The sequence below is a fragment of the Oxyura jamaicensis genome, chromosome 12, assembly GCF_011077185.1.
Source record: "Oxyura jamaicensis isolate SHBP4307 breed ruddy duck chromosome 12, BPBGC_Ojam_1.0, whole genome shotgun sequence".
Classification (NCBI taxonomy): Eukaryota; Metazoa; Chordata; class Aves; order Anseriformes; family Anatidae; genus Oxyura; species Oxyura jamaicensis.
Genome location: NC_048904.1, coordinates 4,713,408 through 4,739,572, shown reverse-complemented (window position 1 = coordinate 4,739,572; position 26,165 = coordinate 4,713,408). Strand labels below are relative to the sequence as shown.

The following is a 26,165-nucleotide window of genomic DNA, read 5'->3' as shown; positions in this document are numbered from 1 at the left end:
ACAGGTTCTCTTTGTAGTTTGAAAGCTTATTACTTGGCGAATGCCTTAGCTGGGGAGGGGAAGAAGAAAAGAATATAGCTATCTATCTCCAGTCACATCAACAGGGTAACAGAGTCCCAAAATCAGATGGGTTTCCTCAGAAGAAAAAAAACAGGACATGAACAGTAGTTTGTTTCTGCTTCCAGCCCATGAAGTACAGAAATCAGTTTCCTTTCTTACCCAACAATACAGAAGCGTACGTACACACCTGTGATTTAAGAGCACTTTATTGTTCTTTAAGGCTACTTTTAAGTACAAAAAAAAGATGGCCTGCCAAACCTTTTTTTTTTTCCAGGTGAAACAAGGCCACAAAAGAATGGTATATTACAGATTTACAAACACAGAGAGAATCTTTCCAACTGAACTGTAGATAACCTGGCTCTGTGAAGAAACTTCACCACGTCGTGATGGTGAGTTCAGTTTAGTTTCCTTCCACCTCCCCCCACCCCTTTGGCTTTCATGGCATTATTGTCTTTAATATATGTTTTACTGGACATATCATATTAAATCTTTATTGCCCTCAAATCCATTTACCTATCTCAGATAAGTAAATGTAACCTTGTAAAACAGCTATTATTGAAAATATTAGCTTTAAAAACATTATCTTATTTGTGTTTACAAAGAAATATAGGAGTCACATTTTCCACAGAGTCCATCTACAGTATTAGTATTTTACTGTTATAATGCTCAGTAGCCTGTAGCAATAACAAACTAGTGGCTATTAATGCTAATGCAGTGTTCTCATAGAATAACTGTGTTCCTGCACTTTTACTGTATTACAGACAAATCTACAACAAAAAAAAGATCAACTTTTTTCTCCAAACAAAAAAATGAATGATTACAATAAAGGAAAGGGAAAAATTAAATAGCTACATATCATTAACAAATTAATTGTTCCTCAAAAAATACCTACAAATTTCTCTGTACATTCTTTACGCACAGCGTAACGATGGTCTTAAAGTTACCTATATAAAAAAGTGTTTTTTAACAATCTTCCTACAGAGAGTAGGGTACTGAATGCCAAAGCAAGTAAGCGTTGACTACCCAGTAAGATGGTAGTGAAATGTGTAAAACTGGGGGCTTAGGGTTTTTTTTTTTTTGCCTTTTTTTTATTTTTTTTAAAGAAAATTGAGCAGCCACCTTCTCAACAAGAGTAAGAGCCAATCTCCTGATCTTTCTACCCTGCACCTTTTCCAAATTAAATAGCTTAACTTTAAAAAACCCATAAAATAAAAGCCACAATGGACCCAATACTGTAACACAGTCCATAATACATCACATGTAGTTCATCTTCCAACTAGTTCTAACTTTCTACACTGAACCAATCATTTCAGGTAACCCAGTATAAAAAAAAAGCCCTAGTTGCAACTGTACTGGGAAGATGGAATGTATGGGGGAGAGTAGTTATACTTAACAAGAAGAAGAGAAGCTCTTAGTACTAGCACAGCTGTGGTTTTTATGCCTGCCTCTATTGCCTAATTTCTAGTTAGTAGCTATTAATATAGCAAATGATAATAAATGCAGTAATACCTGTATAAAGTTTTCTAATGGAGGAATGTATGCTGCAACTTGGCATAGGTTTATGAATAAGCTTACAAAAATTAAAGATCATATTTCACAAACTGTAACAATCTGTTGTCCAGCCGAGATACGTAACAGTAGCAGTTTCTGCAGCTAGTTAAAGGTGGATTACACAGACTTAGTTTTAGGAAGCAAATTCCTGTTAAGCAGACAGAGCTGCAGACAGAAACAATTACTTAGTCATGCGCAAAGCTATAGCATCCTGTACCACGCATCATATATTTTAAACTGCGTCATTTGAGGCCTGTCCTGAGGCTGTCCTCTTTTGCTGGCTGCTACTAAAGTGAATATCAAATACAAATATCATAGAGTACAACTGTACCAGCAGTAAGTATATCTAGGATTGTTACTGACAAAAATAAACTAATTCTGAAGAAAAGCTAATAAGTATTATGATTCTTACTGTCTATACATTAATAGATACCAGCTATTTTTCATAAAACATGCATCGTTAAGCACTATTGAACCCTCCAACCTCAGCTCTATTCTAACAAACTGCAGTGTTTAGGAAAAAATGCCCGTGTTCTGTAAATTATGCAGTCCAGTTGCAAGCACTAAGCACCTGAAATCTAAAGAGAGAAAGACCTATAACCTGTATGAGACTTCCCCTTCCAAAGCTGTGTTGCTTTAAGAAAAATCAAACTGATAGAAATGTCATCCTTAAACCCTTTTTTCAGCAGTTTGCCCTCAAAATATTAGCATCTTACCAGAAAGTTGCTATGCAACTTCAGTCCTCCTCCAATAGTGCAAATCATACATGACAGTTCTTTTCAAGTATATACATACAAAATTACTTCACAGAGGAAAAAAAAAAAAGCAATGTAAGCAAACCAGACAAATTCTAGTCTCAAGAAGCTAGTACAAGCAAAAAGCATTTGGGTCAACCAACTATGTGTAATGGCTTTTGTGGGTTAGCGTGCATTTTTTAAGGGGCAGCAGATTTGCATCAGAGGTTTCTTTGGTAATTGAGGCAGGAAAAAAAGGATGCTACATCATATGACTCTTTATGAAATAGTTCCTGCTATCATCTTTAAAGGGCACCCTTTTACAAATAAAAAGTGAGTACACAAAAAAACGTGTTGAAAACTAATCTCCCCTCCCCCAACACTATTTTAAGCACTGTTCAAAGCTCAGTCAAACCATGCAAATTCACAAACGTAACGGTCCTCTCTTCATGAGACTACAGAGGGCGAGTGATTATGATTGACCATATGGGAGGAAGGGGAAGACTGGCCCCGCCGTGAAGCAGACTCAGGACTGCTGGACACTCCGTCCTTCGCAGCTTTAATCTGAAGCCATGTATCCCCAAGTGCTTTGGCAAAGTGGTCATCAACTGATCCTGTGATGGACACAGAGTTTGCCACTGGCTCAGGCTCCTTGTAATTCTTGCCAAGGCTTCGGCGGAAGTGCTCTTCCACCACTGGGTCACAGGCAGTGGTAGCTAGGCAGGGAAAGAAGACAGAACGTGCATTATTTCAGTGCAGGCAGGAATTCTTTACATCATTATAGAACTGGTAGTGAAAGGGGGGCGGAGGGGGAAGAAGATGGAAGGATATAAAATGAAAACAAAAAAGGGAGCTTTTTTTCTTGTGTGAGAGTGACCTGCACCAGGTAAGTATTTGCTATATAATAACAATTTTCCCTTACGTTCGTAACAGGATTTTTACATAGCTGCAGTTCTGATTCCGTGCAAACCCTCCCCCAAAGCATTCACATAGAACTTACATTTAGGCTTAAACCAAATTAAAGGTGGGAACAGTTTTTGAAGTCAGCTCCCAAGCCGCCTGAAGTCAGTCGGTTGTGAGGAGGACCCTGTCCTAATTTACTGCGTGCCAAAAGCTGATGACAGGGTTTCATCCTGCTTGATGTGCTTGTTACAAGAGCCAGACAGAAAACAGCAGGAATCATTACCTCTGTATCAGGTACTACTAGCGTTAAAATGGTGTAATACAAGAGGAACAAAGAACCATAAAAATCAGGTTTTGAATAACAGCAATAAATAGTTCCTCAGACTAAATATTAGAGGGTTGTAGAATTACAACTTAGAAACAAAATCTATCCCTAAATTATCTTTTAAAAACACTTAAAAGGATAGGATCTGTGCCATTGTCCTTCACGCTACAAAAAACGGTTTGAGTCCTAAAATAAACCGGTATCATGCACAAACACCTCATCAAGTGACAAGAGAGAAATATTTTCTGAAAACATTTATAACTATTCCAAAGCCCATACAACTTCAGCTGCGGTCTCAGTGAAGAAACTTTCCTTAGACATGGAACAGCAGTTTTCTAGAAAACTTCTAACGTCTTAGATCTCTAACTGCCGCTGTCTCCAGGAGTGTAATGCATCCCCCAGGGTCTCACTTCAGCTTCTGATTCCAGTTTCCAACAATACATCGATCTTTCAAAATAAATCCTATCATGGTCTTTTAGGTCCCTATGCATGCCATACTGGTGCTCTTACATTGACACGTTGTGGCTGATGAAGCTGCCAAGGAGTTGAACCAACCCCGCATGTTCTGTCTGAAATGCTGTGTGCCGAACCTCGGCATCCCAGCTGTAACCTGACAGGAAGAAGGCTGTGCTCTTCCCCTAGTCACACAGTGAGAGAAACTGAACCAAAATTTTCCAAGGTTCACCAGCATGCACTGCATGAAAACATCTCATGAAAAGTACTAATTGCATGGAAGGCAGAAAATGCCATCCCCGGGTTGCTACAGCAACTGCCCTCCAAAACATGTTGGGTTATCCATGCAGAGAAAGGTGGAGGGCATGTGCTTTGGAAGAGTATTTGTATCTACAGGAAAAGATTTTTCTGACTGCAGCTGAATCATAAATATCCACTGACTACTGAAAGGCTGGGGAAACTATGGCATGGCTGGATTTGCTGGTCCTGTCTGCTTGCTGTTTGTCAGCTAGACTAAAATAAATATAATGGCTTATTTGGCTGTGTGCATGTTTGTCTTCTGTTGTTTAAAAAAAAAAAAGGCAAATTAAGAAAAAAGAACAACTTTCCCTACCTTCTGCTGTGGCATGGCACTGATGGTTAGAAGTACTGCAGAGGGCACCTGTGCTGGTACACCTCTGGGGAGACAGACTTGCCTATTCTTTCTCCTTTTATTCTTGGTGATACACCAGTGCCTACCCAGCTAAAGTTAGCGGACAGTTTTGCTCTCCTCCACATGTAATCTATCAGGCAGTTTGAACGCTGAGAGGTAACTTACTGCTGGAGGGTCTTCTGTAGGCAGGCACTGCCGAACCGCAGCCGCTGTGAGCAATGGGGCAGTGGGACAGGTTGCAGTTCCGGTTGTTGGCAGAAGCACACGTAATTACGGATGGACGGTTCTAACACGGAAGAAGAAGGTAAACTGTCACTCCGTAAGACAGTCAGACAAACCCAGGTAGGAGCACAACACTGCAGAATCATTTGATTTGTACATAACTGAACTGAATCCCAGCACTGAAATAACTCAGAGAATATCCAGTTCAATGAGGTGCATTAAAATCCCAAATATTCAGCTATTTCCTTCTGTCTCATTAAGAAAATACATTAAATTTCCATAATGGTTCTTAGTTATTTAAGTGGCAAGGCCCCATACAAAAAAAACAGATGGTATAAAAGCATTAAGGTGCTTTTTGTAAGGACAGTTTCAATTGGGTATGTATTACATATGCAGCACCAAATGCTCGTTTCATTATTTACCAACATCCTTGTAATTACAGGACAAATTTTACAGGTATGCATCTTCTGAGTGTTAATCAAGTTTTAATGGCACCATTTCTCACTCAGATGTTAGATTTCCTAGCCTAATTCTGTACTTCAGCCACAACAAGAAGCCAACAAGTATAAAATATTAAAAGTTCCTGAGCAAGTTTTGACTGTAAGTACTTTCCTGTTGAAATTAATCTGCCTTTCTAGCACTACTTAATGATCATCGTCCTTTTTCATTCAATGAAATACATGCAAATTAATCAAAATAGGTATTCACATAATTTTAATTCCACTCTGTATACTTTCTACAAAGCGTAAACACAAAACACTCTCCTTACAGCTCTTTAGCATGTAAATGTCATATTGAAACAAGGCCTTAGGAAAAGAAATGTCCCAGTTTCTCCAGATGGCTAAAGGGAAATAATGCAGTATTGAACTACTTTTGCTTTGCATCTTTGGTATATTTTGTTGCGTAAGGAGTCCCTTCTGCTGTACTCAATTCAAGTTGTTCAGTGTGCAAAAGACTAACAGAATTAATGTAATTAACACAGTTTTAATTTCTTGTCCATTTTACAAATCTCTGCAGCAAACCTGCAAAAGTCACAATTTTACCTAACACCATACAAAGTAAATGATGAAGGAAAGAGTTTTCATTGTTTAGTGGTCCTCTAGTCTAGACAGAGTAAGAGCAAGAACAAAGTAAAAGAGATGAGCTTTCAAGTGAGGATTTAACTCTATTAAATTATTATTGTTTAGACACAATCAGAACAAATGCTATTCACATCTTACTGCACTAACAGAAAAGTCAAAAAGTAAATAAAGAAAAAACAGTGAGTTCTTTGATTTTTCTGTAAGAAGTTCACGTATGGCAGGTTGTTATTTTTTTAGTTTTATAAGGGGTGAGCCTTTGTGCATCTGAGAAGCTGTTCAGGCAGTGTATAGATGCGTTTATAGATATGCAAGATGTGGGAAGTAGAGAAACAGGTAACAAGAGAGCTTGTTTCAGGATTGCATGTACCAACACCGCAAACACTTTGAGCGGGAGGGATAAGGCATCTTACAGAACCCCCTGGTATGATTCTGGGTGTACAGGTGCACTGAGCAGACTGTACCTATTTATATGAAAATACTGAGATGAGAAGCTGAGAACTTGATAACAGTGACTACAGCACCTGTACGCTGCCTAAAATAGGAAGGTATTTTTTCCTGCTCTCTGTCAGAAACATACAGTAAAATGAAATCGCATTCAAGGTGCTAAGGTAAAAATAAATAAATAAAAAACAAACAAATGTAGGGTTTCTCATTGTTCAATAAACTTTTTTTCTTTTTATGATTTCTACTCTGTGATCTTGGCAAGGTATTACCTCAACATCCTATTTCCTCAAGAAAATAGATTGTAATCTAGCTCAAAATGTCAAAGATAACAAAATAGAGAGGAATCTGGTAACAGGCAAAAGGAACGAGCCCAAGTCAAACACTAAAATAGAAGAGTGTCAGTGGTGTGAGCTGCCAAGCTGAGGAGCAGCAGTAACACTATCAAAGGGCACCAGTGTCGTCAGTGGAAGCCTGTCCCTTCCTCTTCTGTCATCACTGAATGCTGAGAGCAAAGAAGAGCTGTTCTGCACGGAACAATAACTCTGTGACCTGGTGCCAACTGATGCAAGATATCAGTGACACTAGTGTAAAGCTAGGCATTTTGGCACAGCAAAATATAAAAGATTAGCGTATGGAGCCAACCATGTTAAAGCGTACACAGTAGATGTAAAGTATATGCTCCAGTGGAAAAAGGCTTTCAACAAACTGCTTGTAAAAATACCAGCCTCCAAAAGCCCATCCACACAAAGTGTTTACCCTTTGCAATGCATCACTGTAGCTGAGGAAGGAGGGAAGGAAGGAAGGAAGAGCTAGGGTACATGGGCCCATTTAATTTCTCATCACAACTCAATTATTTTGCTTCACCTCCCCACCTGTGAGAAGGATAAAAGCAAGTCTGGCACATAAGAAAACTGTTTTTGTAGACCTTCCACAGAGATGGCTCATCTTCAGCACTTCTCAAGGAAAGCAAATACCATGTATATGATGGCAAGCAAAAAAACAAACAAACAAACAACCAGCCAGAAACAAAACAAAAACCACTCCAGCATGTGGAAATGAAGTGTAACATTATCAAAAATCATTACTTTGCTTTAGGGAAAATCATCATAAAATAGCAATCCAACATTGGTCTGGAACAGTGAATGCTTTTGGCTGGCTGAGACAACCAAAGTCACTCCACCTTTCACTTGAAAAATTCATTGCAAAATTCTATTTAGTGCCTTTTCTGTCACCTCTTCCTCGGCAGTCCTGGCAGGATAAAGCTGGTACGCAGCAGTCCTGGCAGGGTAAAGGGCAGAACAGCACTCATGGATTGCCAGTGGGAGCACATCTAAAAACCCTCTTTACCCCTGAATTGCATCGGTTATTGCCTAACAGGTGCTGGAGCCTTGCCTATCCACAGAGCAACTCAGACTTCGCATTCCCAATTCAAACACGTGGGTTCAAAAGCTTAGCAGAGCATCAGAAGAAGCAGGGCGGCTGAGAACTCTCTGACATGCATTTAAACACCAGAACTTGCTCACGTAGAGCACACTGAGCCGTGACATTCGTTGTGCATTTCTAAAATACACTTTGCCTGAAGAATTGTATCGCCTACTATCGTAGCTCACAACATGTTCTGCTTACGTCTGGGAAGTCCTCCCTGTGCCTACAGCCAGGATTTCTACAACCACCCAGAGCTTCTGGAAGCCAGTACCTGCTGCCGTTCCACAGAAGTCAGTGTAGGTGTGATGCCGACTGTTCGGGTTGCATCCATGCTGTTTTTGGTCAGTGCTAGAGGTTGATCCATGGTCAAGCTTGGGATTGAGGCGTACATGGCGTGATTGGCATGAAGGCTCATTGTTGGGGCAGCGGCCCTCTCTATGGGGCTGCGACTCCTCTCTCTGTGCTCCTTTCGGTAATCTCCATTGGCAGTCTTGTTTCTAATACATGAAAGAGAAAAAAGGACTTACTCATTTTTTACAAGCTGTACTGACATATGCAGCATTCAGTCCCTTTAAGAAAGGTGAGGCAGGGCATGTTGCTTGGTTTGGGGGGGTGCAGCGTCCCTCAGTACGGTAACCCTGGTCTATCCAGCCACCTCCCAACAAACACAAGCAAATGATTCACCTGCACGTTCTGGCAACCAACTTTTTTTTTTTCAGAATTCTTCAGAATTTTTTATAATTTCTTAAGGTATTTATCTAAATGCACTGGGCTAAGAACTGATAACTGATCTGTTACGATCAGGCACCCCCAAATTTAAAATACCATTAGTCCAGCTCTGCTCCTAACACGGCAGTATTCTCTAAGCATTGCTTAAGCCCAGAAGTTTATTATACTCAAAAGACATGGGTTGGTACCAACAAATACAGTGAGTCCAAGCAGGAAGCACAACTTTCAGAGCAGCAAATGAAAGAAGCACGCTGCACTGCACGTCTCATTACTGCAGTTAGCCTTTAAAAGTCATTTTAAACTCCCGCTGAACGGTAAATCTCAGTGGCAGCACGCACGCAGTTAGGCTATCGCTCATTGCAATTAACAAAAACCGATTTTGTACTCCTGAGCTATTTCAGTTTCCACACACCCATACTGTACGGTGTCAAGTGTTCACCCCTTTGTGAAAGGGAAAGCAGCGCATCAAAGGAAAGGTGCTTCCTGCGCCTTGCTGAGGGCACTCGCAGCTGCTGGCAAATGCCGAGGTAAGCGCGGGTACGCCTGGCAGTCAGGCACAGCCCCCAGCTACGGCCAGTACCTCGGTGGGAAATACCAGACTCAGCCCGTCCTTCACATTAGCGAGACCTAGAGGAGAAAGCTGGTTCCATGGAAAACAAGTTCTGTCTTCAGCAGGAGCTGCTGAAGTTCCCTGAACGTCCTGTCTATAGCAGAAGTGGGTAAAATCCATTTACAAGCCTTTCCCCCAATTGTTAAGTGCTCCGTAGCAAATTAATATGCAGGAACAACCTTAAAAAGTGCTCTGATGAATGTTAGGCAGAGACAGAAAAGAAATAGAAGAATGTTTTCTCTGATAATGGAAATACAGATGTACGAACAGTATCCAACATTGGACCAAGTTCCAGCTCCAAGAAGGTACTGCCTATTTCAGCGCCCCAGAGCCTCTCAGAGAAGGAAGCTAACAGCTGAAGGGGTGGGGGGGAAGCCCTGCAAACAGAGGGAAATAAGGAACCCCATTTATTACAAAAATGCTATAGAAAAATCTTGCAGGGTTATATGGGGAACAGTCAACAGAATAAGGATACCATCTGTAGCCGTTCAGCCCCCTGCCCCGCTGGCTATCACGTGTCCCTTACCTGAGAAGCTGCAGATGAGCAGAACCAACCATAAAACCTCACCTGTAAGGTTTCACAGCTGGTGCCCAAGATGTTCTCTGAAAACCATGTTTCTTGAACCCCTCTTTGTAGGCCAGATTTAGACGCAACAAAGCAGCACGCAAACCACAAGGAAATACATTCTCAGCATTACGTTTAGGTCTTTGCCAGCTTTGGTACCACTGCAGTACACGAGACTGCTTCACAGTATCGGCATTCAGAAGAAAGCAAGCTCAGGACTGCGTTGCTCTGAGCCAATGATGGATGCAAGCGTGTGACCTCGCGGCAGCAAAACAGACTCTGTATTTAAATCCAGTAGCCTCATCTTAAGTTACAGTGCAGAAGACTTTCAGTGAACACTCAATGAACTGTAATCCTTCACTACCCCCTGAGAAGCAAGCTCACAAGCAGTATGCCTTTACGGACCGCTTTCAGATCTGGGCAGCAGCCACCAGAGAGCCCGGTACGTGACACGTGGAAAGGCAGCGCCAAGATCGCAGTTCAAGTGAGAAGGGCGGTGATGCTGTGTAGTATGGCTCATTCTTCTCACTGCAAAGCGCTATCCTTGGTGTCTGCAAGCCAAAATCTCGCTTTTCAACTAAATACTACTGGTCTACTGCAATTTAAATAACAATTCGGAGGCTACAAAACCCAATACAGCTACAGGAGATTCCTGTAGCTCAACAGAAATCAATCAATCAATCCCTGCTCAGAATGTCAGAACGCTTATACTTTGTCTTAATAAGCATGAGCTAGTTCTCAGAGGGAGAACTTTGTTTTCTCCACCAAAAATACTTGTAAAATGAAACCAAAAATGTAGCTACACAGCTTGTGTTGGTTTTTTCCTTAGAACTGCGACTTCAACTTCTTAGAGCTGCACTTACAGCAGGGGGAAGGCTGTCCAGTGGCCAGAGATGCACAAACCTACTGAATTCCCAAGCAAAATAAACTCACCGTTTTACACAGCATTTCACCCCTCCTTCACCCTAAATACTGGTGACTGCTAGTTTTGCTGCCCAAAAGAATGAACTTTCCTGCAAACATTTTTGAAGAAGAAGGGACCAAGAAGTTGGGCAGTGGGATCAGCGTGAAGGCAGGGAGTAGCGCAGACCTTCCCGCAAGGTACCTAAAAGCAGGGAGTAACCTCAGCAGGCTCCACCCCGATCCCTTCTGCAGGCAAGGAACTCCCTCCTCCATCACAGCCACATCTCTTCCAGACGGAGAACAATTTATACTCAAAAACGTGCTCAACATCTACCTTAAGATAAATAGTCTTGGCAAGAATGAGAAATACCTGGAGTCCCTACATCCACATCAGGCATTCTCCTTTCTGAGCCCAGCTCAGAATTTGACGGCACTAGGTAGCAGAGGAAGGTGATAGCTCTGCCCCTGTGCAAACACCCCAGCAGTCCGCATCCCTCCTGTTTTACTATAAATAGCAAATCCCCCAGACATCCGACTCCACTTGTAAAACTACTGTGCGTAAAATCCATCAATTTCATATTACTAAGTTTTAAATATAGCTTTAAAAATAATTTTCTACTAAAAATGCCTTTAGTCAACTGAAAAATTTCCCTCTATTTAATATTGAGAAAAGTAATCTGAAAAATGTAGGAAGTGCAAATTTGGCTATCTATAAGGGGCACACAACTCGTAAATTAGAAATAGCTCTGTTCTTGCTAAAAAGCCAGAGCACAGGAACAGTATGGAAACTATTACTCTGATAACTTATGTGAAAACAGAATTCCATGTAAATATTTCATTACAATACTTTGTATATTTTCCTTCTGACTACAGAGATGAAACTTCTGTTTTGGAAAACCGCTCTGTTCTTGTTCTGCTATCAGATGCTTTGACGGAAGGGGCAATCAGAACCGCATGTGTTTCACGATAATTGTGTTTCACCACAGTGAAATAGCTTCAAAAAAAATAGCTTCAAAATTCCCCACGTGCTGAACAAGTACAGAGATGCATCTCTTAGTTCAAATGCAGGGTCAGAAAGTTACCAAGGAGGATTTCTGGCCACGTTTGGAAAATAATTTGAAAATTCCAAACAGCTTTACCATCCCCCAGCTCCACTTTGTCTTAAAAGTCATCAGTTACCTAGCTTGGACCCTGTGTCCAGAGGTGCATTCACCAGTGCATCTCCACGGGCTGGAACATGGCTCTTGGTATCAGGGGGAAGCTGAGGCAGCATCAGGCAGTGGGACGGCCCCGCCGCAGCCTTACACGTCACCCTCACCTCCCTTCTAATGGAGTTATCCAAGCTACTTGAAGGCTTATTTTAGCAAAATTATACATGACTCCATCCTTAAATTCATTTCTCCAGCACTTGAAAAACAGACATTGTTTTCCATGTTTCTCCCCAGTGAATCATAACCGAGGCTGCAGCGCTTACCAAGCATCATGTGCTCAGATGCATGTCGTACCAAAACCACACACATCCTGACTGTTAGCTGAAAGCCTGCTTCACTTCGCTCCTCAGCGTTCGGTAATTGAAAGCAATGTTTCAGTCCTCTGCAGGAAGCAGTTCAGAAGTAGCTAAAATGCATTGTTCTTAGATACTTTTTGTGCAACCTTTAAACGCAGCTGTTCTGTCCACTGGCACCAAGCGGCAGTAATTCATGCTCGTCCTGGAGGAACAGGCTAACTCTGCCAACTGCTTAAGGAAAAGGAAAAAAAGAGGCCCACCGAAGGGGACAGCTTTGCTTACACTCACTTCCAGCCTTTAGACTGCTAAGGAACGGATGCCAAAAGTATTACTGTACCTCCAAGTGAAGAAATCACAGACGTTTCACACTCCCTTTGGCAGAAACAGAGCTCTAACTTGAAATGGTTGTATTGTAGGAGTGTGTTTCTCTTGCAGAAAGAACAAGTATCCACTTACATTGCTTCTTAATTAGCACGTAAGATGTTTTTCTTCACACAAACACAATGCATACTATTGCTAAATGAAAACTATTTCATTTGTGTAACTTAATTCAAATATTATTATTTTTGGCATCCTTTATAATGTTCATTTTCTGACATCATCTACTGTACTTAATCACTAACACTTAGGCTTGAAAGAGGACAGCTGCTTTTGTTACAAACCACTTAAGGATTTACAGGCCACTGATACCAAGTGTCTCCTCCGCACGGTGGGGATTACTTCCTGCAGAACCAGCCATTTATACGCATTGCTTCTGTCACTGTGAGGTAGCAAAACAAGAACAGAGGATATTGCAAAATATGACGATATATATCCCGAGGGGGAAAATCCTAAGTCGTCCTTACTCGTATTTTAAGCAACTTAAATTTCCTTAAAAAACAAACAAACAAACAACACAAACCTGAAAATATTAGCAGTTTGCTTGCCATGTGTCATTACCTGAAGCATTCACAACATGAAAAACCAGCCCAAACAGCTCTTCAAACCCGGTCTCCCTTGACTGGCAGCCACCTAAGTACACGGCCCTTTTTCATCCCCTTCTCTAAGCTCTGTGCCTCCCTCTTACATTGAGTAGCCCTTCCTTTTCATGGCTTAGCACTCCATCCCCAAAAGCTTCCATGTAGGCGATTTGCAACAGATGATTGTTTTTGCAAGAATCATTCCTCCGCAGAACATGGCCGTGTTCTCTGGACATCCGATATGGTTTCCTAACAAAGATAAGGAACGCCTCCCCCTTTTTTGCCACTGCTGCCATTTCAGCGTTACTTGTTTGCTGCACCCCCCCTGCAGGGAATCTTTTGCCCTGCCTAAAACTCTTGTTCTGCCCAAGGCAGGTAGAACGGGTGACTGAGCTCTGCTAATGCCCTTCTCACAGCACTGCTACAGCAGCTCAACTCTGTGGCTTTGGAGAACGTGTTAGGAGTGCCAGAGCCCTGCAGCACAGCAGCTCCCGATCCAGCTGGCGGCCCTGTGGATCTTTAACCAAGGTCTACATCTGGCAAATCTGCCAGTTCTTCCCCCATTCTAGTGGAGAAGCAGGTGGCAATGTTTTCACTGACCACCTCAGGCTAGCAATAACTCAACAAAGGCACCCAGGAAGTTAAGCACTGCCTCAAAGCTTCTCCAGCCACCTATAATTAAACTTCACTCTTCCCTGAAAAGAGCTTTTGTTCTTTTGAATTTTTCAACTTGACCATCAGGCTGTTTGGAGAGTTAAGCATCATCCTTAAAGTTCTTTAAGCTCAGAAGTATGCATGCACTACTGATTTCCCCCCCTGCTCTCTCCACCCTCTGTCATCACAATGCTGCAGTTCCTTCCCATAAAAATTCAAATCATGACTTTATTTTTTATTTTTTTACAGCTTATTGCTACAGCCCCTGGAAGACCCGTTGAGATGAGAAGTCAACTTCCATAAAACAACTGAAACATATTAACAAGAAATAGGATAACCTTCCATACAAATATAGGTCAGACTTTCTAAATTTATCCTCGCTAAAACAAGATTTTTCAGAGTTTAAACCTTGGACTGGATAGTTACTTCCAAATGGAAGCCAGGAGACAATAAATCATAGTGAAAGAAAGAATAAGCTGTAAAACACATAAAGGAGCATCCCATCACTGCCTGCCTGCAGCAAGCGATACAGAAGAGCTTCCTGAAGGTGTAATGCTCACAAGTATGAAAGAATGCAAGAGAACCGCATGATGTAAGACCTAAGTCAAAAGCCAAACCCACAAAACTGAAATCCAAATCTAATGCACAGTAAAATCAATTAACGCAATCCCAGATGCTACTTACATCAAAAAAAAAGGAAAAGGAAATCACCCCAGTCCCTGCTCACCCACTGCTATCTCTGCTCCGCTCTTCCACTGGCTGCTCACTCAGCTCCAAACCTCCTCAAGGTAGCGCCTGATGCCAGCCTGATGGCTTATTTTGAAGTACCAGAATTTTTGGAAAAGGTCTTGTGTGAGGTTATACCTGAGCTGCCAATAGCCAATTTTAATATATAGTAAATACCTGCAAAAACTCTGAAATGGTAAGCGACCTACTTCGTTCTGCTGAGGTAACAGTATATAGGAATTTGCCTGTTAAAAAAATAAATTTAAAAAAGACAAATCCCTAACGTCTGAAAAAGTAGAATGACAGAAAGTTCCAGCATTTCAGTGTTAGCGCAGTAACAAGTGTCCAAGTATAACAGGACATTGCAGCAATTATAGAAAAGCTTCTTAAAATGCACCATTGTGGCTACGATTTCAGGAATGTAAACATGAGCCCATTTCATCTCAACATGTTGCTAAACTTTGGGATCTAGGTGGAAACCAGCATCTGACTACAGCTCTCATCTGCTCTGGGTTTTTAGGGATTTGGGGATAAAGAAATACTCAGCCAGTCTCATTAGCCAAAGAGAAAAGTCTTTCTGGTTCTGTAACCTGTGACATCCCTGGCTTCCCTGCTCTATTTTATCACGGAGTCACAGAACAGCACATTTCTTGGAGGGGCGACAGGAGAAATAACGGAACCTTTAAGATTTACTTGATGCAGCCACCCCCCCATAACTCTACTCAAAGAGCAACAACAAAGCAGCTCCGGTTTTGTTTGAAAAAACACACAATATCCTAAAAAACGCGTAAGGGAAGAACCATTTCTGCCAACTGTGAAGACCAGAAGACAGGAGATGGGGATGCTAAAGAGCTGAAACAAGGCTCTGCAGAGGCTGCAGTCTGTCCTTACTAGACACGGGTACTGAAATTACAGAGTACTGTTTTTTTTTTTTTGGAAGATATTTGCAGTAAAACTGCAAACCTCACACAGATCAATGCAGACCTGACACTCAGCCCTAGGCTTGCCGGTCAGGACCCAGAACTAAGGTTTCATTTCTGTCTCAAAAGCAAATTATACAGAAGTCACCTTAGTACCTGGGTGCTCGAAGGCACAATAATCTAATTCTGAGAAAGTCAAATTAAGCTGATGAAAGAGAGGGAAGCCAGCCAATGTTGACATGTGGAGTGCAAGTCAGGCTACCGCATATATTGGGATAAAAAGGACCTGATCTAGAAGAAAGGGAAGTCACCACCGCTATGGAAACTAAAACTATCTGCACAGAAGTCTGAACTGTTTCACATCCGTAAGGCACTTTGAATTGCTCGGAGGAGAAAAACATCCAGAAAAGCAAGTGGTGAAAGATGAGGTTACAGAGACACTTCAAACTTTCCCTAAAATTTCTAACAAACAGGAAGGAAAATCCAGCTGTTTAAGGAAAGAGTGAAGAGGTTTCCAGGAGAAAAGAAGGTCAGAGGGGTTACTGGAAAGATTCAGAGATGGGTACAAATTAATCATCTTATAGCTAACTGCAATGCCCACCCAAGAACTTCTGGCAGGCAATTCCTCTTACATTCTGTTCATTCATGTGCTGGGTCACGTGCAGCTTTTATACTTCAGCCATGTTAACATCCTTTTGAAGTCAAACTTGGCACATGCAACAAACCTTTTATACCGAGTCACTGGAAAATACTGTAAAAACTATTTATGATCACACAGAGAAAACTATGGGCCAACGTCAGGAGAAAGCTTGCATATAAAATACACACGGCAGCGGGTCATGCCCTAGTGCAACGAGATTAGCCACATACATGTGTGCTCAATATTGCCAGGGTACATCAGTCTGTTCTGCAGGCTCTGGGAAAACTTGGTGGTGTTGGAACTCAATGGTGAAACTGTGCAGAACTGTTAGAGGAAATAAAAAATGGCAGTTACATTTTCTTACAATATTTTCTACTTTTTGATTCGAAAAAAAATACTTGCATTCATTTCTTAACACCTGTCATGCAATGATTTTTGTAAAAGTTGAAAGCAGCTTAAGTCAATCCAGGAGCCCCAAATTTGCAAAAGCGTAGGGATTTTAGTTAGTTCAATCACACAGAAGACTTCAACAGATAGACTCGCAGGGCTGAGGAACAGATTAATCATTTTCTTCAAATACACGAAGTGCAAAGTAGAAGATGTCAACATGAGAACGGAAAGTTTACTTAGGAAGAGTTTTAACAACACAAGCCATTCTGGAAATAAGGTCAGAGCGCTGGAAATAACTGTGTCAAATTCTCAGGAGATAGGATTATAGAGATTTGTTTTCCAGCTTGAACAATTCGTAAAAGAAAAAAGGAAAAGGGCCTGGATCATTAATGCCTAGACATTATGGTCTCTACCCATCAGATACACAATGTTAACATTAGCAGATGCAAAGCAGGGAAAGCTGAGAATGCACATTCAATTTCAGACAGATTTCAAAAATATCCAAAAACCAGGTCTTTAGACCTTCAGACAAAAAATGGTATTTAAATAACTTTTTTATTTTTTTTTTTAAAAAAGATTTTTCATGGGCTGTTTTATAAAAGGAATAAACATTTCATTCAAACTTTATTGAAACTGTTTGTAATTGCTAATAAAATCTGAACTACTGAAACCTCTAGAAGCACTATAAATGCGCTAACAGCTTCATTACATTTTGCACAACTACTCCTAGCAATATAGTAAAATAATTCCTGTGAGAAGCTGATAACCAAAGCAGCCACAGCAGCAGCACCTCACATCAGTTACTCCTGTGTTCGAAGTGCCCAAGCCAAAGGTTGTCAAATTCTGCAGTCAACAGCTTCACCTCGCTTCTGGCCTAGGGGAACCTTCAGTCAGAAAAACATCACAAGGAAAAGCATCTGGGGTTTGTTTCCACCCTTCCTAACAGACTGATTTGTGAATACTAAATGTTACTGATGTGAAACCTGTGACAGAAAGGGGCAGAAAGCATCGCTCCTTCTCTCAGGATGAAGCAACGCGTGCCTACACAGGCCACAAGCGGCAGTGAGGGCCGAGGACCACAACGGCAGGACTTTGATAGGAGCAGGGGAATCAACCTTGACTGCAATGTGTGACTGCCCCGTTACTTGCAGCAACTGTACATCTGTGCCACATTAAAGGCTACATGAAGCAGTAATTAGTGTGTTCTGAGACTTCTCCCAGATGTTTTGGAAATTTTTTCTCATGGCTTGTAGAAATCATCCCACCTCCCCCCCCCCTCCTACCCTAACCAGGCGCTCTGCACTCCGGCGGTGTGACAGGACACGTGAAACCCAGCTCCGGGTGTAGGCCCATGGGCAGCCAGCAAACAGGGAGCATCAGGCTTGTGTTTGGGGCACAGCATTTACCTAGCCGGGCACCACCTGTACCTTGTGGACAAGCACCTATGGAGCGCTGCTGTGCTGCAGTGTTAGCTTGCGGTGCTGGAGGAGCTATGCGAGGAATGTCCAGGCCTGCCGGGTTTCAAGCAGGCAGCACGGACACGGTTATCTCGTTTATTCAACAGCAGGGCAACTACAAAGCGTAGCGGCTTCCAGCACAATTTTCCACCGGGGGAAGCGGCCAAACGGCTGAGGTCAAAGCCTCCGCACTTCAATCGCGGCGAGGCCCTTCGCTTCCCCGGCGCTCCTCTGTCGGGATAAGCCCTCGCCGACAGCCGGCCCGGCGGGGCGCAGGGCCCGCCCCGTGCCCGGCACCGCCCGCGGCCGGCAGCGCCGCGCCCCCCCCGCCCGCCCGGGGCCTCACGGAGCTGGCGAGCGGCGGCGGCGCGGGGCCCGCCCCTCGTCACGATAAGAGTCCCGGCACGGCGCGGCCAAGGCCGGCCGCGGGGCTCCGCAGCAGGACGGAAAACGAAAGGAGGCTGCGCAGGCCAGCGCGTTCGGTGTGGGGGAAAAAAACGTCCTTCTTCGAGGAGAAATTAATGTAGCGTTTTATTCCGATTCTTAGCCTCACCGAGTCATTGTCTATAGCAACCGTGTCCACAACACTATAATTCTCAAGAGCGCAACTTTCTAGTAAATGGTACATCTGTCAAACTGCAGGAAACATCTGGGAAAATGGTTAAATAAAAATGTGAGATTAAACCTTTGTTTCCATATGGTTATGATATACATCTAGAATATGTTTGTAAACGTTACTGGTTCTTTTCTTGCCTTCTCGCTAGATACCAGACTTTTGGCCCGGTGTTGAATTTCACCCCGGTGTAGATACATAACTTCTGTGATGTAAAATTTCCCACTAATGAAAACAAAGGACGTCCCCTTGGGACAAAAAGCCAACAGCAGGGCTCAGGGATGCGTGTTCTGTTCTGCACACGCAGGCTGCCTTGTTGCTGCGGTGAGCCGGCTAGGCCCGGCGCTGCGCTGGTGCCTCTGAAAGGATGACACAGCTCTTCACCTCACAGGGCAGCCTGCAGACTCAACGTACAAATGCCTATGGAAGCTTCATGCTACCTTACAAAAAGAAGGAAAATTAAAATGGAAAACATTATATAGAAGTAGGGTTCTGGAACTAGCTAATGCAACCTTTCCGTTTGCAATTGGAGACACGTGAAAAGTGGAGAGACCTGAACTAATCCTGCTTGTGTTTGGCTACAGGCTCCTGAACTGAAAGGGACTGGAGTATTTTCTGAAATGCCCCCTTGGTAAAGAACTTGTGCAAATCCCAGTGTTAAATATTAACTCAGACACATTAGCTCTTTCAAGTCAGTCTGTGAAGGTTCAATTTAATCTACATTTGTTGGAAAGAAGAATTTTGTATAGTGAGTGATCTCCATTAATAATAAGGAAAATATATCCAGTTGATTTTGGTTAGGTCCATCATTCAAGTAATGCATTGGAGAAAGGACAAAAAAAGACAAAAGAAAAAGCTCAGAAAAGCAATTTGAAACCTGCTATGTAATCCTTTGACCACTGTAATCAACAACAGCGACATTGTACCAGTTCCACTAGAAATACAGAGAATTTCAGGTTCAGCAGAATCTCTTTGAAAACACCAGATTAATCCCTAAAATACTTTAAAGGCATATATATTCATGCCAGAAGAAGTGAGCGAAGATGCCTGCAAGCAAATGAGAGATATTGGCTGTTCTGAGTTGTTTTGTTTTGTTTTCCTAATTCCAATTTGTCACAATAAAATGACAGTGTAAACATACTCCTTAATATCCTATGAATTTTGGAAACAAAAAAGGCATAGTTAGCAGCAAAGACCATTTCTGAAAACTGCCACACTAGCTCTGCAACCCAGTTCTAAATCTTCTCAAGCCCTGCCTGGAGCTGAAGCCAGCCTCTGCCACCACAGGGACCTGATTTGCTGCAGAGCATTTCAACCCTGCATTCTCAGTTCAGCTCAGAAAACAGTATGGAGGAAAGTAATGGGGTCCTCCTATAAAAAGGAATATTGTTTATTAAGTACTTCAGATCTTACACAAAATTCCTTGCCTTGAGCTACTACGTGCTTGGAGAGAACACAGCTGAGCCTGCTTTGAGCAGGAGGCTGGATGAAATGATTTCCTGAGGCCTAACCTGATTTTTTCTGTGATTTGCAAATCCAGGTAACTTCTAGAACAGCTTAAAATAGATTAAAAAAAAAATGGCGCCAAGGTAATTTCTGCTATGGTGTTTTATTAAAGTAAGCAAACTCCACTGGATATTCATGGTAAGAAACTTGTGATACACAATGGCAGCTTCCAAACTCCAGGAATCTAGCCTGGCTTTATGAATCAGATTTGCCATGGTTCTTTGCTGTAACAAAAGTGAAGACACAACCTATAATTTGAAACAGAAGTGTCTGGGTCTGCTTGGCTAGGTCTAAAACTAAACATTATCTTAAGTGATACACATTAAAATAAATTATTCATGTGTAGACCTTTCTCTTAGAGTAGAACAGAGCAGTTCCGTTGGAAGGGACTTTCGAAGATCATCGAGTCCAACTGCCTGGCCACTGCAGAGCTAACCAGAAGTTGAGGCGTATCACTGAGGGCATCACCAATGCCTCCTGAGCGCCGCCAGGCCTGGGGCATCCGTCAGCCACCTCCCCAGCAGGCTGTGCCAGCGCCTGCCGCCCCATGGTGAGGAACCTTTCCTCAGGCCCAGCCTGAGCCTCCCCTGGCGCTGCCTTTGCCTTCTAACTTAACGCTGCAATTTTCCTATAGAAATTAATATTGCGGTCCTATGCCACCATGCCAAACAGCAATTGAGACCAACAGATCAAGAGAAATATTTCATTCATAGCACTGTATGTGCTGTACACAGCCCCAAACCAAAAATGCTACCATTCAGCCCGACGTACTCCACAAGCGAAGAACAAAAATACTAGTACTCTTCCAAAACACATTCAGATGGTCACTTTTACATACAACTTCACCAGCGACACAAAATCCAAATGCTTTTGAAGATCTGTGACAAATTCATTTTAACTGCAAATACAGTGATCTGAAACCCCAATTCGCTAGCATACAAACTACTTTTAAAATTGCCACACCACAGCTATAAACTATTGCCCATAACTGTCCCTTGTCCAAACGCAGTTAAGTTGCTAATTTCTAGTTCCTAGTAAAAGCTGTATAAATACAGTCCAGTACACAGCCACGAAATACAGGCTTTTAAAAATTAGTCTTGCAAGGGCTTGAGTATATTTTGATACCCTGAAGCTAAGAATTATCTCCTCTGAAAAAAAAAAGCCAAAACAGCACAGTGTCATTTCTTTTAAAAAAGAAAGAAGAGGAAAAGATGAGAGAAAAGAAAAAGTCAAATACAAAATAATATAGATAGATAGATAGATACTGTGCTCTTGGCATTTTCCTTTGTTATTTGCTCCTTGGCAAACAAAGTGCCATGAGCAGAAACTTATCAGGCCTCAGTTCCCTGCGAGGACTCTTAAGGCAGAGATGATGTCTGCTGGGAAAAGGCTGATGTCAGCTCTCAGAGCTCCCTGCAAGGATAAGGAGGCCTTTGTTTTCAGCTGAACTGTGAAAATGAGAAAATGCCTCCAGCCTGACAAACAAGAAACCCACATAACGTAGGTCAGGCCTGAGACCTCCACTTAAAGGTACAACACGCTTCACTCGCGCTCCACTTCCATCACAAAGCCCAGAAATGGTTAATTTTACACAAGGCTTGCCATGAAATGCTAAATACACCTTGGAAATATAAGGAAGAAGCTTCATCTGTTGAGAAGGACGGGTATAGCTCCAGCCACTTTACCCATACTTGTAATTCTTACATAAATCAAGTTCCTAATTACTCTTCTGTAAATCAAGGTGAATTTAGTGAGGTCATACAAAAACAGAGGCATGTTCCAACTTGGGGATTAAATAAACTCGCCTCTCCTCTACAAAGCAGCAGAAAATGAAGTACGGTACAAAGCACATTTTAGTTCAGCAGGATTATACTTCAGTGAGTGCATTTTAAGAAGAGCATTTGAGAGACAAGAAAGTACGCAATGCAAATAAAGGAATTTCATATTACAGTGCCTGGGTTTTAATTTGAGGTGGAAGTACTCATTTTTCCCAAGTGAGGAGTTACGGGTGTAATCTCTACAACCACAAAAATACAAAAGCTGTATAAATACAGTCCAGTACACAGCCACCAAATACAGGCTTTTAAAAATTAGTCTTGCAAGGGCTTGAGTATATTTTGATACCCTGAAGCTAAGAATTATCTGCTCTGAAAAACAGAGCCTTTGATACATTTGTTTTGTGCACAGGAGTTACGTTACATAGTTTAGAAACATAAGAAGATTGCCAGGGCATGTGATTTGCCCTACTGCAGAGCCCACTTCACTCCAGTAGTTGTGTTTTCCCATGATAAAAGTAAACCCGAGTGCAACTCTGGAAGAACCTAATCAAAGAAGATACATTAGGCAGTTACACCTGAGCAGGGAATATCTCAAAGCTTTAAATTTCAGAACGAAAGGTTGGAATCATGTAATAACCAAAGCATTTAAATGGACTCATTCCCATTGATGCACAGTGACTGAGATGCTAGGGTGCCGGTACCTAAGAGTTAACATCCAATTGCTAACATTCTGCCATCTATAATGAACCACAGCGCACGGTTCTCGTCCTATTTAATTACATTTCCACCCACAATATGCTGGTGTTAAGGGGATGAATATTCAACTGCTTCACAGTTCCACCAAGACGATCACAAAGACCCAGATGTCTGAACAAGAGATGCTTGTGGTTTTAAAGATTTCTGGTTTCCAAGCACTGCCTTCCAGATGAAAAAGATCTGTCCATTCTGGACAGCTACAATAACTGAAGACATTCGGCTAAAGCAGTAAGGATTCAAACAGCGGTATGTGGCCAAGATGCGCAGCCTGTAGCCCTGATATTGGGTGAGGCTGCTATGCCTAGAAACAGGTTTTGTATCACCAACTCCTTCCTCCTGTGCGTTCAGGAGACTTCATGCTGAAAAGCTCAAAATACAGGCGCTAAACCTCATCTTTGTGACTGCAGATCACAAAAATGCATTTGTTGCCACCAAAGATACTGTGCCGTCTAGTCTCCGGATTACACTGTGTAAGTGATAAGGGCATCTGTTATGGATTTGCTTTTGTAAATTGAACGTTATCAAAACGGAACTTCTAGAAGCTCAAAGTCACTACAATCCGACCACCATTATTGTGCTACACAAAAAATTTCTTTCTCCAAATTAACTGTTGGTTAGTGCAAGCAAATCAAGCTTCTACAACACACTTCCCACCTCCACAATTTTTAGGGAAGTTCCACAAAGTTTGAGTAATTCACATCTATAGTTAAACCAAAATTAAAAAAAAAAAAAAAAAAAGACTATAAAAAACATTAGAAAAGGTAACGTGATTGGTGGTGGTGGTAGGGAAACTGGAGTAAAATCCAGAGAACATTTGTGATCTTTTCTGAAAAATATTCTGCTATTTCAGATATACTGTAAAAGTTCAAGATTTTGTAATACTCAATTGAAAGAGCCGCAGCCAAATCTAACTTACAAAATAAGGTGGAAAAAAGATGTCCTGTGTACACTATATTAGATTGTGGTTCCTATGCAGCTGAAGGTTTAATTGAAATAGATTAAGTCTCATCTCAGGAATACTAGGCAGAGCACCGCTGCCTTTTATTATTAGAAGACACACGTTTCATATATGAAAGAAACTATTGAGTGAAAATGCACCACACTGGAAAAGAGTATGCAGCTTTAAAATATATCTAAGGGATCACGTGAAGTAACTGCCTGCATCTTTTAGTTTAGATCATTGGTTGCACACGAGTCTGTTGGTTCAGACTTCATTATTTTTATGGCCTCCACTGTATAAAGTGTTATAATGTATGTAACTGCCAGCTGTGTTTTATTTCATCACTAGCATATGAATTTTTATAAATCACATCTTTTCCCACCAAGTTACATAATAATTCAAAAATGCCATAAAATTCTTCAGTTGTGTCATGTAAGTATGCCGCAGAAATGGAGCATATGGTTCTTTCCAGTACCACCATTTTCAGCGCCAAGAAAAGACTATAAATAGTTAAGTTTTTAGGAGAGTGAAGAAGGTATCCTGTAAATGAGAAGTCTCTTTCAGCTTGTGAGCTTTTATTGTTTTGCATTACTTCAGTGCTGGATTCCTGATTTGTAACAAATTCCAAGACTGCAGACTACAGGCCCAGCCTCTGACTAACACTATGGTGATTTATTTGAGGATAAATACCTCTGTCCACATCTTATGACTGAACACAACAGTCCACAGCAGAGTGGAATGTAAGGAATGCAGAGGCTGTACGAGCTGAGGCAGCAGGGAACAGTGCTCAGCTATCAGGCTGCCCTGGACTGCTGAACCGCTCTGATCACTTCCTCCAGTCAAGAATGAAAGGAATTTTTTAAGCCTGTACTTCATGCCAACCAGACCTGCATTCCCAGGAATGAGAACACAGCAAGAATGGCATTTGATGATTACCCAACACATGCACCTAACTCATCAACACCTTACCTGTATGAAACATTCCACATCCAACTGTCAGAGCTGGAGCGCAATCACGCAAGTAATGTTTAGCAACAACTGCAGCTTGCCCAGTTGTCAAGGCAGACTACAGAGCAGCTGGCTCACAATCTCCTGGCCTCTGAAAAATGCAAACCACTTCTGTTTCTCCTCCTCCTGCTTCCCCACCCCCAGAGTACAGACTGCTCAGAATCTGGGGAAGTGAAACGAGCAGATTACAAAGAACAAATGAACAATGCTTTAAAAATTCAAGGTGAGAACTTATGTTTTGTTACAAATAGTTAAACTAATTCCTGCTTCTTTCTATTGTATGCAAACAAAACAAAACGAGTCATCACCCATCTAATCACAACAGCCTTCGTGCAGATTTTCCGTACAATCTGGAACAAAGGAAAAATCTAGCACAAAGTTTAGCATGCACAGAGATGAAGAGGAAAGCACTAGATTCTGTGAACCAGAGGTAATAAAAGCAAGACACTTACAGATGTGGATTGAACATTCGACTCATTTTAGAAACATGTTCATTTTCACAGTCTAGCTCATCATCCCCTTGGTCCATGCTGAGCTTTCTCTTGCTGGGGCTGATTGGAGGAGGGCCTGTTCGATGGTTGGTTAGAGCAGAGGATACTGGAAGAGACTGCATTCTGGGCTCACCTCTTAGAGCTGCTTCACCTACAGGAAGAAGACAAGTGAGGATGAACACAACATGGAAAACAGGTAAAATAGCGGGGTTTTTTTGAAAACATTATTGCAGAAAAATTTCCCAAACAGATGTCAGGTGTGCACAGGCACATTTGAGACGCGGTCGCAGGATAAGCAAGGCTTCATAAGCCATACCTTAGTGCTTCATGCTGGAACAAAGCAACTGTTGAAAAAAGGTAATAATACAACTCACCCCTAGATAATCTGAAAGGCTGAGCTAACACATCTTTCTAACAGTATTTTTATTCAGAAGCATTCCTTCTTACAAGCTGCCATTCCAACATTGAGCTTTCATTACCTCATTCTGCAAAGCACGACTATTTGCAATGAAATGCGCTTTGTTCCTTTGCTTATGGTTGTGGTATAAATTCCAGGACTACAGTTCACATTTATGCCAAATATGCAAGATCTAAAAGTGAATAAGCGTTCAAATTCTCAAATTATTCTTTTTATAAAAAGCTGTCCAAAACAAGCTTCTCTGGTATATAACTATGCAAGGTAAAAATTAGGGGGGAAAATGGAACTTGCTGATGCAAGTGTAAATTTGTCCTTAAATGTCCTTCTCCATACTTCTAAACTATGTTTGGTGCAATGTACAAATGAGCACACTTCTTCAGCAGAAGAATCATAACATTTCAATTCTAAGAAAGCTGTTTTTCCACCAGGCAGACTGGTGTTATTCAATAGTTTATAAAATTTATATATTTTCTGATACCGCTAATCAGAAAATGCTATTCACAGCATGTGGGAGTTACGTATAAATAATTCCAGAAATGATACGATTAGCTTGCATATAAACACCTTCACATAATGTTGCTAAGCATGCATTAAATGTGACCATAGCATTTTTCCTGTTTCAATTAAACGTCTCACTAAATGTGTAGCCTGAAGCACAGTGCTACATTTCATCAACAGTTACGGACTTTACTGGAACTCACATCCATACAGCCACAGCTCATATTTAGACCTCATAGGGATGTA

At 41.7% G+C, this 26,165-nt stretch overlaps 1 protein-coding gene across 4 annotated transcripts in view; it reads right to left on the bottom strand.

The window, feature by feature from the left end:
• Positions 1-250: 250 nt before the first annotated feature.
• Positions 251-26,165, bottom strand: part of VGLL4 (vestigial like family member 4) — an 83,092-nt gene continuing 57,177 nt past the window's right edge. For 3 of the 4 annotated variants that reach the window (XM_035337601.1, XM_035337599.1, XM_035337602.1), the window contains exons 2-5: positions 24,965-25,154; positions 8,123-8,348; positions 4,844-4,964; positions 251-3,061 (exon numbers count right to left, since the gene is read on the bottom strand). In XM_035337601.1, coding sequence (XP_035193492.1) covers positions 2,793-3,061; positions 4,844-4,964; positions 8,123-8,348; positions 24,965-25,154 — 806 coding nt within the window. In that variant the 3' untranslated portion in view covers positions 251-2,792. Of the gene's footprint in view, positions 3,062-4,843; positions 4,965-8,122; positions 8,349-24,473; positions 24,909-24,964; positions 25,155-26,165 lie in introns of those variants that run through there. The other variant, XM_035337603.1, reaches the window with a different exon arrangement.